The 15,071-nt window shown below is 50.7% G+C and overlaps 1 protein-coding gene across 1 annotated transcript in view; it reads left to right on the forward strand.

The window, feature by feature from the left end:
- ANKRD33B (ankyrin repeat domain 33B) overlaps window positions 1-8,726 on the forward strand; it is a 94,768-nt gene extending 86,042 nt beyond the window's left edge. Inside the window, exon 4 of the mRNA XM_024246880.3 lies at window positions 161-8,726. Coding sequence (XP_024102648.2) covers window positions 161-1,008 — 848 coding nt within the window. The 3' untranslated portion in view covers window positions 1,009-8,726. The remainder of the gene's footprint in view (window positions 1-160) is intronic.
- The last annotated feature ends 6,345 nt before the right edge of the window (window positions 8,727-15,071 follow it).

Genomic DNA, 15,071 nt, shown 5'->3' on the forward strand with positions numbered 1-15,071 from the left:
CAGGGTTCACAGAGTGAACTAGGTGCAGTCTGTTAGGAGACTTGGGGCCAGGGGTGGGGGGTGAGGGGTGGGGGCAGTTTTGCCTTTGCCCCAGGCTCTGCCTTGGGAGGGAAGAGTCCTTGTTGCCGCCACCCACTTGTTTGTGTTTTGCGTTTTGCAGGGGCGGATGTCCACGCGAGGGACCCCCGCCGTGGGATGTCGCCGCAGGAGTGGGCCACTTACACGGGCCGCGTGGATGCCGTCCGTCTCATGCAGAGGCTGCTGGAGCGCCCCTGCCCGGAGCAGTTCTGGGAGAAGTACCGGCCCGAGCTGCCGCCGCCCCCTGAAACGGCGCGGAAGCCCGCGGGCTCCAAGAACTGCCTGCAGAGGCTCACAGACTGCGTGCTGTCCGTGCTGACGCCGCGCTCCGTGCGGGGCCCGGAGGACGGGGGCGTCCTGGACCACATGGTCCGAATGACCACGAGCCTCTACAGCCCCGCTGTGGCCATCGTGTGCCAGACCGTGTGCCCTGACAGCCCTCCGAGGGTGGGGAAGAGGCGGCTGGCGGTGCAGGAGATCCTGGCGGCGCGGGCTGCGCGGGGCCCCCAGGCGCAGGAGGCGGATGAGGTGGGGGGCGCGGGGCAGCGCGGGCGGACCGGGCAGGAGGACGCGGACTCCCGGGAGGGCTCCCCGAGAGCTGGCCTTCCGCCCGCCTCGGGGTCCCGGGGCCCCAACGCGCCCGCCCCGCGGAAGGCCAGCCTCCTGCCCCTGCAGCGCCTGCGGCGGAGAAGCGTGCGGCCCGGCGTGGTGGTGCCCCGGGTCCGAGTCAGCAAGGCGCCCGCGCCCACCTTCCAGCCCGAGCGGCCTGCGCGGAAGGGCAGCACCAAGGACAGCGGCCACCTGCAGATCCCAAAGTGGCGGTACAAGGAGGCCAAGGAGGAGAAGAGGAAGGCGGAGGAGGCCGAGAAGAAGCGCCAGGCCGAGGCGCAGAAGGAGAGGCGCACTGCGCCCTGGAAGAAGAGGACGTGAGGGCCCGTGTGCCTGGCGCGGGGTCCGGGGCCGGGGCGAGGCCGCGGGGTTGCGCGTGGAGAAAGAGGCGGCCCCGTTGCGCATCGCACCACGGCCGCTCCCATGGACCACGGGGCCGCGTGCATTTCCAGGCTGTTTGTCCAGGCTGCTTCCAGGAGAGGGCTGGGGGAGCCACATCGATTCGCCTGTCACCAGCCCTCCTAGCAATCAGTATACCTAGCGGGTACGTTGCCTAAAAGGCTCCCTTTAGAGAACCTCAATTAAGATTTTTTTTTAAAGATCAATTTATCAAAGGGCGTTTTCTGCATAATTTTGTATTTTTAATCATTATTTATCAAATTTGCAACGTTTTACAAGTGATAGGGCCCCTTATATCCAAGGCAGTTTTAATACACTTGCCTGAAGACCTTTGGTTTAAAATACTGTTTCTAGCAATAAGTATTCATGATACCTGTATGAGTTCACACAGACATCATGGGATTCTCCCCTTTTTGGCTGTTTGGTCTTTTCTCCTCATCGTGGGTGTAGGTGCACACTGGATGTTCTTAGTCATTAATTTAAGTGATGCCGGATATTTCTATTTGACAGAGGCACTGGCTCGTTCAGCCACATGATCAAGTGAGACAGAGGATCAAATGTTATCGTATCTTTTTAAAACTCTTATCCATATAGTAATATATTGAGGAAAAACATATTGTCAAATTATAAAACAATGGAGTGATAAACATGTATTTATTGCTAGAATTAAACTCATTTTAAGCAAGGGGTTTTAGGTAAACTGGATACGAAATAGATATGAGAAAAAAACTGTCATTTGATAAAATGGGGCAAATTTAATAATAAATGATTACCAGAAATACAAAATTAAGCCATATGTGCTCTTAAGTAATTCGAATCCAGATATCCTTAAAATGTCAAAAAGATGCAACAAGAGTCCGGAGCCCAGAATGATGCAAATTACAGGAATGGGGAGGAGGTGATTTTTAGAACAGGTGAGAGAATGGAATGGGGAACAGACTTGTTTTCGGCAAATTCTCCTGGAGCAGACCAGGCAGCCCCCTCCTCCAGGCTCAGTTCCAAAGAGTCCCTTGGGTGGGTATTTCTTTTCCTTTTCCTTTGAGGACTGCACTTGGTGTTTAGTTCATCCTCATGCTGACCTCTTAGAATTTCCAAGATTCGGGGCCTTGGGCAGGGCAGGGCACGGGTGCGATTTGCCTTGGGCCACAAGCTCTCGGTGAGAGTTTTACGTCCACACTTTTATCTCCAAAGTGGCATGGAGATCACTCTTCTCAGTGATCAAATTTGAATTTATCAAAGGGGGTTTTCTGCATAATTTTGTATTTTTAATCATTATCAGATTTGCAGCATTCTAATTCGGCAGGGCAGGGTATGAAAGCTGGAAACTCAGGCTGGAGTTTCTAGTTCTAATGGCTCTCTGGCCATGTGGGTTGTAGAGTGTCTGTCACATATGCACTTTATTTCAGTATTAATTGAAATACTTGGACACGCACGATCACAGGCCTATTTGGAGGCTCTGTACTATGACCCTAATAACCCTAGATACATCATGATACGCGGTGTCTGTCTCAGGACGCAGGCATGGCTGGTGCAGGCTTCTCTGTACTCCCTTCCACTTGGCACCAGTAGGCATCGAGCAACCAGGGATCTTAAACTGGCCTTTCCAAAAACTGCATTGAACAGGACTGCAGGCTGCACCCAGGCTAATGGGAGATTGGTGTGATGATGATACAGTGTTTAAGATCAGATTGCAGTGAGTTCCTCCTTAATCCCAGAAAGGCACCATGATGAATGCCGCAGGAGACTGGACCCTCTTGGAGAACTGCAGATATTAGTTGACTGTGGGTCACCCTCGTGGCCAAGGAGTTGGGATTGGCCATGTCCCCTTCGAGGAGGTGGGGACTGTAACTGACACTGGTTATCTTTGGGGTTGTCTTTCCTGAATCCTTTGGCATGTGGCACCTTCCTGCCACACGTAGATAATTCACGGCATTACCAAGTCACCACGAGCCCCACCCTCACCTCTGTCAACCGAGGGCCCAGCCAGGCGGTGCCACGTGGTATCCCAGGCACGCTTCTCAACACCGGCTACCCCTGCTGTGAAGGTTCTCAAGGCCCTGGTCCGGGGATCCAAGTCCTGGGAGCGTCCTAAAGCTCTGCAGGTAACTGCACTGCAGCCTGCATTGAGAACTGCGGCTCTAACACAGTGATTGCGAGAGGACACCCATTCTGAGCTCCCACAAAGGGCTCCACCTTCCCAAGAATGTCTAATTGTCATTGGAACAGCCAGGGTCAGGCAGCTTCTGCTCGGGCTGACGTGGCGTCTGACCCTTGGTGGGTTGCCAGACGTTCCTGCCTGTTTCCACCATGGGAAGCTGGCACCAGGAATGGTATGGAGCCCTCACTTCTACCCCAAGCCTGGTTGTCTGCTTCCTCCACGTCAAAAATGGACGTTTCTGGTCCTGCCCAGCTGCTACCTCACCACAACCCATGCTCAGAGTCTCCAGGGATGCATGGAACAGCAATGACGGGACAGCAAATGACTGATGATTTCCCCAGGTCCCACGCTGTTCTGGAGTGGACGTGTTGCAGCCCTGCCCCTGATGTGTTCCAGCCTCATCCAGGTGCACAGGATACTCTGGGGCCAGCACAGGGCTTGTCCAGTGATGCTGCTGGTGTCCACAAAACAGCTCTAGAGATACCTGCATTTTGAAAAGCCTGCTGAGCCAACAAGCTTGGGCCAGGACACGGATTTCTTTGGCAAATCTGCAGGCGAGCTGACCACTTGCCTGGTGAGTGGAAGCTGCTGTTACCTGGCCAGTGTTTGCAACTCAAGGGAAAATGACAGCTGCATGGGGGGAAGCCTGACTTCCTGGGGAGCTTTATTGTGGCCTTAGTGGAAAGATTGGGATTTTGAAACCTGCCAGACCCAACTGAAAGAAGGGTCATTCCTGATTGAGTTGGAGACTCTCCCCAGTCCCTCTCTCTAGACTCATTCTAGCTGTGGTCTGCCTGTGGACAGCCCTTCCCTTTGGCCCATGCGGTGGGTCCAGGCAGCTCCTGCAGCTGTGCTCATGGCTGCTGGCCCAGAACTTCTCATTTTTGCCATGTGGAAGCAGATTTGCTAGTAGAGGAATTTTCCAAGTCAAGGGAAGTGTTGCCAAGCCTCTTGCCTTGACCTGTGGGGGGCCTGCTGCTCTTGTTTTCTCATTCTCTCTGGAGTGGGCGCCGAGGGGACAAGTCGGCCCCCAGTGAGGCTCAGGGAGTGCAGGAGACCAGGGAGGGAAGCCCAGATGATGGGGAAATGGAGCCACCTTGAGGGGGTGTTGTGGGGTCAGTGTTGGGGTGATCTGACGGGTCAGTTTATACTTAAGCAACATTATTCTGTTCACTTCTTTTGGGTAAGGGATTCCTCATGGGAGGTGTGGTCATCTGGTCGTAGAGATGGAGAGAAACACCCCCTTGTCTTCCTGAGCCATGTGGAAGCCCTTTCCTCTAGCCCTAGGTAGTGGTGACACAGGCCCCTCGGTCTCAGGATGTGGACAGGGCTGGGAGGTGCAGGCTTCTTGTCCCATCCCCACTCAGCATCATCAGGTATCTGGTAGTCAGGGGTCTCACAGTGGCCTCTCCAAAAGCCTGGTGTCCTTGGAGAACATTTTTCATTTTGTCTGTTTTCGTTGCTTTGAACAGCTGCATTCACTCACCGAGGGCTCACCCTCCCTGGATCTGCCATGTGGTTCAGGGAGGAGGGGACCGATGAGCACCGACCCCTTCTCCTCGCCTGTCAGTGGCCACCGCAGTGCCCCCTCTGGCTTTGCCACCACGTTCTCCTGCCCCCATCACCTCATCTCTTCTTCCTCATTAGCCTTTCCTTCCTTTGCCTGTTTTCTTCTCCCGGCTGGTTAAGTTCTTGATCATCCCTGGCACCACCTACCCTAAGGTCTACCAAGGACAGAAAAGCCAGGGCTTCTGTGAGGCAATGTGGTGTCCCTGTGGGGTTATCATGGTGGGACCTCCTAGACCCCAGAGTGAATGAATGGCAGTCCTGCCAGTGACTGTGCTGATGGCTTAGAATTCCTACACAGCTGTGCCTCTCCCACCCCGTCCTCTTTGCTTGGAAGGGAGACCTGGTTTGCTCTCCTCCATGACAGCCTAGCCCCTGCTGTGCACAGGGGTGGGGCTCGGGATCCCTCCCTGCACCCTGATGTTTATTAACTGTAGATAGTGAATTTCAAGTTGACAGGTACCTTCTCAGGGATTTATATATAAATATAGTTAGAGCAGAAGTTGAAGTCTATTTTACTACTTTTTAGTGTTTGAGTAAATTATGCTTTAACTGGACAGAAGAAATATTTCTCAGACAATGTCGATGCTGCTGATGACAACTGAGATGCCTGGAGCTCACCCTTGATGGAGACTTCCTTGGTGATTGGAGATCGGGGACTCTGGTAGCAGAAATGGCTTTGGGGTGGGGTGAAGTCGCTTCAGTCCCTCTGAGTTGCCTCTTGTGGATGGAACGTGTGTATCAACAACAATGAAATGCACCTCCGTGTGCATGGAGGTGGCTGATGAGAATACAGATAGGCCAGTCCTCGCTCTTCCCTCCAGAACCGGCCGCTCCCGGTCTGACGTTGGAGCACGTGAACTAAGAGTGACAATTTTTTCTACTTGCTTCTGTGAATAAAGTGTTCTACAGTCAGCCCAGCACTAAACTCACCAGAAAAGAGGAGGGAACAGCATGGAGCCATTCATCTGGAATTACATGATGTGCAGAGGCTGCCCCTTGGCTGCACTTGGGAACATCGTGGACATCTTCCTTCCTCTCAGGCTCCTCCTGACAGACTCCTGGCAGCACTGGAGACCTCAGGACTATGGAGATCAGAATTGCAATGGCTTTGTCGTCTCAGCGTGGCCACTCCTGAGGCAAGAGGCTCCTCCTGGGAGCAGGAGAGAGAGAGTTCGTGATGTCGGTTGGAAAATAGGATTTATGGATGCAGGAGGGCCGTGCTAGGCCCCTCTGCCCGCTTCTCTCCCTGCTGTTGGCGGTGACCAGGTCTCAGGAGTGGAGACGAAGCTGTTGTGAGTGAAACAGAAGCCCCTGGGGTAGGGCCAGACCCTAGGCCTGAAGAGGATGCAAAGCCTGCTGTTTTCAGGCTGTTGGGAAGAATCGTGGGTACCGAGTGATTATGATGAAATGCATCCCAGAGAGGAAATGAATGGGACCTGAAAAGTGGGTCTGCCACGTCCCCGGTAGCCCACCTGCAAGAGCACTACACTCCCCCCAGCCCCGCTGGCCACACTACATGACGTGGGAAGGCTGTCTGTTCATCCTTACCCTGGGGACTCAAGTGTGCTCTGCGGAGTGAGTCACAGCCCTGATGTGCGCCTTGCACTACTCTTTCCCCAGGTGCACCGGAGACGCAGGCTTGCTCATTTCCATCCCAACACAGCTCACTGTTCTGCGGTGGTCAGAGTCCCCCTGTGCTGTGTCAGCTCCTAGACACTATTAGTCTTTCACATGATAAAGCGCGAGCACTTTCTCCCTTTTGCAGTATTTGGGGAAATTCTAACACATTCCCTGGGGATTTGCACAGGTTCCCTCAACCTCCCACAGTGGGTAACTGTGTGGATTCTGCACCTGGCAATCGGCGCTCCCCCTTGGAAACACCTGGGGGCCCTGTTTCTTCAGGCCTGGTCCTTGGTTTCTACCCCAGCCCCTTTCAGCCGGCACCTGCCTGGGACTGCCTGGAGGGCCACGGTCCAGGGAAGGACAGGTGGGACCCTGACCATGACAGATCTTTCTAAAACAATGAAGTCCCATTGATGACAACTGCAGTGGGATGAATGCCATTGCAGCGGTCATGCTGGGAGCTGCCGAGAGCTTACAACAAAAGCAGTTCCTCTCAAGACACTGCTTGCATCTTCCCCTCCACGCCTCTCGGTGCATTTGGAACTTGCTTATGCGCTGGTATAACTCGAGTCAGCTGCTTATTTCTGTGCCCTTGCACTCACAGGTTCCTTCATTAACATTTTAAATAAGTTGCTAAAAAAACTCCTCTGGAGGTTTTTTTTGGAAAGAAACAAGAAAAAGAAACACACAGTACCTGGATTGTTTTGACTTATTTTCAAGCGACTCAGCTGAAAGCTGGTGTTGCATACACAGTTCCCTCACGCTGACCCAGGCTGACTAAGACTTGATAAAAGGCACAGCCCTTGGCAGCAGGCAGTGCCAACGTGGACAGTGTACACTAAGCTGTGAGTGTGTGCACGGGCGAGCACATGTATGTGTACTCATACATACAAATGAACTAAAGGGACACTGGGCTTTGTGCTAGCAAAGGTTACGATGCTGCTGTAGCTTGGCTGTGGGCCCCAGGCAGTGTCAGATGGAACCTGCTTTGATGGCGTGTTGTTCAGTGTACTCAGTGGGGTCTCACACGGCCCGAGGACCCACTGTGAGCACTCTGCCTGCTGTGGCACAGAACACGGCTGAGGTCATCATAGCCCAGGTCTTTATTGAAAGGCGGTGTTGAACCAGGCGGCTCATATAGAACCCATTTGGCCAGGTCTGGGCCATCTCTCTGCTTCTGCCCTACCTTGGCTGCCCGGAGGGACCCAGACCCAAGGGGCTCAGGCCCAAGAGGATTCTTTACCCCTGGAAGAGCTCCCCAGGCATTCAGCCTATGGCCCTTGACATTTGGCTGCAGGTTACCCTCAGAATCAACACCTTATCCTGAGGAAGCCCTGGTATTTCCCCAAGTCTGCCTATGTATTAGACACTCTAATCAGTGCTAACACAGTTTGGTTTTTGAGGGAACTAGTTTTGTCATAATACTACACCCCTCTATTGTTTTTAAATAATAAGAAAAAAAAAAACCACGAAACTTTCCATCAAAGCAATGGTCCGTGTTGACCTGAGGCTTTAAGAAGTTTGAGGAGGTAGATATGGAGGCACCTTAACACCAGTTTTTGAGCAGAAGTTCTAGAAGCTGGTTTAGAACTACACAGCTATGGATACACTTGATGAAAACCACAAAAGGCGATGACAGGCCCAGAAATATGACCAGCAAGCCCGTGAGCCTTTGGGGCATCCGACGGAATTTGAAAATAAAACCCCATTCAGATGAACACTAAAAGCCAATATACTGGAATTCTCTTTTTTCTGCCTGGCATTTGGGGGTGTCCAAGGACCTGTGTTTTTAACAAAGATGACTTTATGACCGTTCTAAGGATTGAACAGATTCCTGCACAGGTGCCAGGTTTCAAGTTAGGTCCTCTTAGTATAAGCTCTCTTTTTTTCTGAATGTAAACCTATTTGCATTGTCATTTCTAATAATCCAGTAGGTTTCTGGATATTGTAAAGATACTGAGTACAGATATAACTGTGTAAATTTCATAGTGTTTTATTTTGAGGTGAGAGTTTTGTTATAGTTTATAAAAGATATTTTCCTATTCAGACCTCAGGGCTATTTTGGGACCTACAAATAAATGTGATTCCCAGCAGCTTCAATTTTTGATATTCAAAAAGTTAATAATCTTTAAGCTAAATATAATGTGATATTATTCAGAAAAAAAAGTTTTTCCCTTTTAACTTCTAACAAATTATGTATCTAATGTTTAAAAAATATGGAAAAAAAGGGATAATGTAAAAATGTGGGAGAATTGTGGCTAAAGAATAAAAAATCACTTGTTAAAACACATTCTTATGGTACAAACGTGTGATATTTAAATAAACTTAAGTGTGTATAAATTAGAGAATGATACAATGAAATATACCAGGATTTTTCATGTCACTTCCTTTTTTTCATTGAAATAGACGTGCACTTTCTTATTGTGACAAACTTTCACTTGATTTTTCAAAGGTAAGATTTAAAAATTGTGAGTTCCCCACAAATAGTTTGTCACATGTTCAGATGATCTCATTACAATCCTCCTCTTCTCAGAAGAACCCACTGGCAGGTGGGCATCCTTCAGGGATGTTGCCATGAATTTATGTACATACATAAAAACAAGAATATAGTTCAGTTTCTGCGTGTACTTTTACCTAAATGGTACACTCTACAGGTTGTCTGTTAGTTTCTTTTCTTTACTTAAAATATGTCCCTAGAGAGCTTTTTAAAGAATTTAAATATTAGTTTTATTTTCTTTTGACAGCTAAAAAAGTAATACACAAATATGAGAAAAAATGTAAACATTGTACAAAGTTCTTAGATGAAAGTGACTTTACCTTCCCCCAAGACAGTCCCTCAGACCAGCTACTTGTACATCCTTCTAGAAATACCTTTTTAATGCGTTCTTCCCTCCGTACTGTGCAAACAGAACTCGATGGGATACAGAGTCCCATTCACTCACTGTGTTTTGGGAAGGGCGTGTTGGTCCCTGCTTTGTTCTTTTTCATTGCTGTGTAGTATTCCTCAGCAGAAGTGCACCACGGTTCATTTAACCATTTTCTCATGGGTGAACTTTTCAAATGGTCCCAGTTTTTACGATTTGCTAGTAATGAAGATCCTTGTACCTACCCAATTGTATACACAAATGGATGTTTTTAAGATAGGAGTGTAGAAGTGAGATCTGCCAGGTTTAAAAGAATATGTGTTTTAATTGCTGTAGTCACTGCCATGGCGCCCTTTTCAAAGCTCTGTGGTGTGTGCAACCACCAACAGGGAGCAAGAGAGGCCCTTTCCCAATAGTTAGAAAAATGTATCTCGTTTTAATTTTCATTTTCCCAGTTGTTGATGTGGCTGAACATCTTTTCACCTGTTTTTCAACATTTTAATTTCCTATTTTTACACATTTCTTATTTATATCCATGTCTCATTTGGTGTTTTTTTTTTTTTTTCTTTCTAAGGATGGGGCTGGTGGGTGGAATTTTATTTATTTTGTTTGTTTTTATTTTTGAGACGGAGTCTTGCTCTGCCTCCCAGGCTGGAGTGCAGTGGCACGACCTCGGCTCACTTCAAACTCTGCCTCCTGGGTTCAAGCGATTCTCCTGCCTCAGCCTCCTGAGTAGCTGGGATTATGGGCACTAATTTTTGTATTTTTAGTAGAGATGGGGTTTTGTCATGTTGGCCAGGCTTGTCTCGAACTGCTGATCTCAAGAGATCCGCCCGCCTCGGCCTCCCAAAATGCTGGGATTACAGGCATGAGCCACAGTACGTGGCCCCTCATTTGGTTTTTATTTCACTTTTTGGTGTCATTTTTGCTGGAGGTTGATATGTATTTGGGATCATATTTCATTCATGTGTGCATTTTCTCGTTTTATCACTTATTAAGGTATTTTCGGTAGTGTAGAAGATTTAAATTATGATTTAGTCAAATTTGTCTAACTTTTGTTTGTTTTGGTATTTGCATCCTGTGTTTTTTTTAAGAAGGCCTTACCTACCCCAAATGAACAATCTTTTTCTTCTATATTTTCTTCTAATGACCTATAGGTACTTTGCTTTTTTCCTTTTAGCTGAAAGACATGTACATGTATACACAACTCGTTTAGGTTATATTTGATGGGACTGAAAACAACCAGCCCCTATTTATTTGGGAAGCTCCATTTCGAACGTAGGAAATCGGAAGTCTCAATCATTAAATATCATAATCTACTTGATTATTAAGGAAGGGTCTAAGTAGGGAATAAAATTTTACATATGAACCTTTGTCCTAGGGCAAGAGTGTTATTGGAGATTATTTGTGCTCATTTGTGAAAGAGCCAATGATGCATGTGTGTTGGGTGAAATATGATTGAACAGGAGGGTAACACACAAGGGAGGATCCCCATAGGAAATCCGAAGAACTGTGATGGGAAACGGGAAATGGGGTTGAGGAGGGTTGGGAGAAAGGTGATCTTGTCTCCTTCATCTTCCTGACTGGAGATACTGGGGGAACGGTGCACTAAGTTCTTTCCTGTGGAAGATGGGAGCATCTTCCCAGGGAGCTCGCCCAGTCCAGCTGCCTCGCGGCTGTGTCTGCCCACGCTGGGCTGAACTGGTCAAGAATGTCTGCTGAGGATTTTGCGCATAGCCCCTTGTGCTCCTCCTTCACCAAGGCCCTTTACGTGGTCTTTGCTCCCAGCAGGTCATGCCTGCCATTTTCCTTGATGATGTCCAGGCTGGTTTCCATCCAGGGACATGAAAGGTGGCCCCAAAGCTTCCAGTCTGATGACAACTTTGATGTGCAAATTGCTAGGCAGAAATTGTCAGCTTGCCAGCCAGGGGTTTCCCAGTCCTGAGGGGTCACTGTTCCTCCAGCAGCGTGGCCTGGGCAGGGGTGGAGAAGGGGTGACAGCCCCCGGGCAGGACGGCCACCACCGCCATCCCCCTCACATCGCCTGTACTTCCAGCCTTATGCTGCCTAAGCCCTTTACTGCTTTCCCTTAAAAAGCCAACAGGGCCGGGCATGGTGGCTCACGCCTGTAATCCTAGCACTTCGGGAGGCCAAGGCGGGTGGATCACGAGGTCAGGAGATCGAGACCATCCTGGCTAACACGGTGAAACCCCGTCTCTACTAAAAAAATACAAAAAATTAGCCAGGCGTGGTGGTGGGTGCCTGTAGTCCCAGCTACTCGGGAGGCTGAGGCAGGAGAATGGGCATGAACCGGGGAGGCGGAGCTTGCAGTGAGCCAAGATTGCGCCACTGCACTCCAGCCTGGGCAACAGAGCGAGACTCCGTCTCAAAAAAAAACGAGAAAAAAAGCCAACAGAAACCTAGCAAAAGGTTAATAGGTTCTTTTGGCTAAAAATAATTAAAATACATCAATCCAACTCAAAAGCACCTTGATATTCCAAAAGCAGTATTTTAAAAACAAGAAAATCAAGAAATCGGTCAGCTGCAAGGAAAAGACTTCACCTTTTTATTAGCTCTTATATAAGAAAGAAGCCTTATTCATCTCCACAGCCTAGGTGAGAAGCTAGACCAGGAGGCCCCTCTCTGGGCCAAGGGAGACAGGAGGGTTCAGGCGCACGGACTGTGAGGGGAAGCCGGTGCCCTGTACTGAAAAAGCTGTGGACTGTCCTCACTCCCAGTGCAAGGGGGATACTTGGGGAAGCCACCCTCCAGCCTGGGCTAAAGATGGCCAGTCTGTGTCCTGCAAAAAGGGCCTGCCTTGGTGTCAGCCCTGGGCACCCCAATGCCTCTTCACCCCTTGTCGGGGGCCCTGACCTGCTCATAGGCCAGGGTGATCATTTGAAGGGATGAAAAGTCCTGCCTCGCCAAGCCCCATCTGAAAGGGCCTCCCAGGTGCACATGAGCTTCTCCTGGCTTGATTTAAGCTCACAATGTCTGTTGGAGGGTGAGAGGCGGCAGGTAGGGGTGGTAGAGCCATGGCCACCTGCGCTTCCTCCCCCTGCTTTGCAGGTGCTGCCCCTGAGTGTCTCCTCCGCGTGCTCAGCCCCAGGCTGTGTTCCTCTAACTCTACACGCTGGTCCTCATCGTGGACTCAGGGCCAGGTGGCCCTTGAGACATTGCGGCAACTCTCATCTTCTCAGTGATGAACCGCAATTACCTGCACCGTGGCTCTCCATGGGCGGTCCCCGGACCAGTAACATCAGCACCACCTGGAAAATTGTCAGAAATGCAGGTTCTCCAGCTCCACCTGTATGCCTTTCTTCGCGTTGCCTTAGCCAGTTACCGCAAACGTGGATAGCTGGAAACAAATGTATTCTCTCAAAGCTTTGGAGGCCAGAAGTTCAAGGCCACGTGACGTTGTCAGGGCCGCGCGCCCCGTGAAGGCTCTGCGGGAATTCCCTCCCACCTCCTCCAGCCTCTGGCAGCTGCTGGCCACCCTTGTTATTTCTTGGAGAGGGCCTCCAGTCTCTGTCTCTGTCATCACGAGGCCATCGTCTATGTGTGTGTGTCCAAATGTTCCTCCTTCTATAAGACCACCAGCCATTGGCTCATTGCTACCCTCATCCAGTGCAACCTCATCTTAACTTGCTTGTATGGACAGAGACCTTATTTCCAAATAAGGTCACATTCACAGGGACATGGGTGAGAACTTGAACATATCTTGGTGGGGACACAATTAAACCCACACCACAGACTATTGAATCAGGATGCTGAGAGCCCGGGAGGGCCCTCACCCCACCACCCTGGCCAGCCGCAAATCTGATGGTAACTTCTCCATCTGCGTGAGGGAGAGATTTCCACCCTGGGGCATCGGGATGGCTGCACGCCCAACACCCGACACTGGACACACTATCAACAGTGGTGTATTCACCACATGCACTCACAGCCCGGGAGGAGGCCACTGCCTGCCACACAGACCACAGGGGGAACAGTGTGAACAACCAGGGCCTGGGAGAGGCAGGCTCCATGGTATTGAGAAGGTGGGGTGCCCCCACCCCGTCTCCATAGGAAGATACAGTCGGCTTGTTAGGAACATTGCAGGGGCTGGTGGGCCATGGAAGCCGCTCTGCAGGGGTAGCAGGACTGCGTCTGGTCCGGCGACAGGAGGGTAAGTTGGCTGGGGGCCGTACTTACTGACACCAAGGCAGGTGTCAGTCTGCTCCACGGTAGCAGAGCAGGGAGCACAGCGCATGGTTGGACCACTCCCTTCTCTCCTGGGTTCACCCAGTGTCAGGAGCAAAAAATCTTGAATTTTAATTTCAGGATTTATATTGTATTATTTGTAAAATAGACCTCAAATCCTTCACTCGTTCTCTGCTACCAGCCTAGCCTGAGCTACCATCACACCTCCCAGACAACGGCCTCAGTCCACATTCGTTCCCCGCAAATCCATCCTTCCCTTAATGGGCAGAAGGATCTGTTGAGAGTATGGATGAGATCCTGCCACTGTCCTGCTCAAAACCTGCCAGCAGTCTTTGGTTGCACCTAGAAAAACCACCCAGCCCCTGCCCCATGGCCTGGAGGCCCATGGGGTGTGGCCCTATCTGCTGTTCCTCTTCCTGCTTTCCCTGCTCAGCCTTCAGCCCAGTGTCATTGCTCAGGTCCTTGCCAGGCCCCAGCGAAATTTAGCTCCCCTTGGGGTGCGCTGCCTCCCATCACCCTCCTCTTTCCTTTATGGCATTTTCTATACTTTTCTGCTTGGTGTCCATTCCCCATGATGCGTCCATCCCAGCACCTAAACTGGGCTTGGCCCACGGGAGTTGCTCCCAGGTATTGGTGAGCTGACAGGAGGGCCGGGGCCACTTTTTGACTTGGGCCTTGCGACTGAGTGGGGACCATGAGCAGAGGACAGCTCTCCACCCCAGGGCAGCAGCCTGGACCTCGGAGTCACGGCATAGCCTGTGGGTCAACCCTGCCCGCCTTGGCTGTGGGACATGGGCATGTTATTTAATTTCCCATGCCCAGGGTCCTCATTTGTAAAGTGGGGATTGTAGGGTTTGCATAATAACTTAATTAAATGACAGAAATTCTACTCAGATCTTTAACGAGGCTGCTGCAGAGTTGGAGGCCACTAAAAGGTAGTTTCCTGCCTTCCTCTGTCCTGCTTCAAACTAAATAACAGATGGCTACAAAACCCAGGACCACCCAGGGTCATCTTCCAGAGGGCCAGTCACTGAGGCTGCAGGTGAGGGAGTTTTAACCCTACCCCCAACCCCCGTCTCCCACGCCCACCCGCTCATGTTCCATCAGCTCTAAAAGTTTCTTGATTGTCCAGGGGCCACAGCTGCGGCTGCTTGGGCTTTTCCATTCCTGAGACTAAAAGAATGTTCACAGCTGGAACCTGCACCAAACCCACCCAGCGACCCCAGATGAAAGCCCCCTGCACCCCATAGAGAGGCAGGAGCAGAAAGAGGGCCTCCAGTCACTCCGTGCTCCAGGGTCCAGGGCCCAGCTGGGGTTTCCGGCTCCCCTGTTGGCAACTGTTCCCCTCTGCATCTCCGGCAATGACTCATTCCCAGGGACAGAGCTGCCTTCCTGGGGGATGAGCAGGAGCTGGAGGAAGCCAGAAGCGAGGCTCGGGGCAGTGGTCCACCTCCTCACCCCTTGTGCCCAGGGGTCAGAAAAGTGACCTGCCACCAGCAGCCGCCTATTGGCGTGTGGGAGGTGGCTGTTCTCCCAAATGCTGCAGGACATTGCTGATTAGGCTGCTT

This window comes from Pongo abelii, chromosome 4 (genome assembly GCF_028885655.2).
Source record: "Pongo abelii isolate AG06213 chromosome 4, NHGRI_mPonAbe1-v2.0_pri, whole genome shotgun sequence".
In the NCBI taxonomy this organism is placed as follows: domain Eukaryota; kingdom Metazoa; phylum Chordata; class Mammalia; order Primates; family Hominidae; genus Pongo; species Pongo abelii.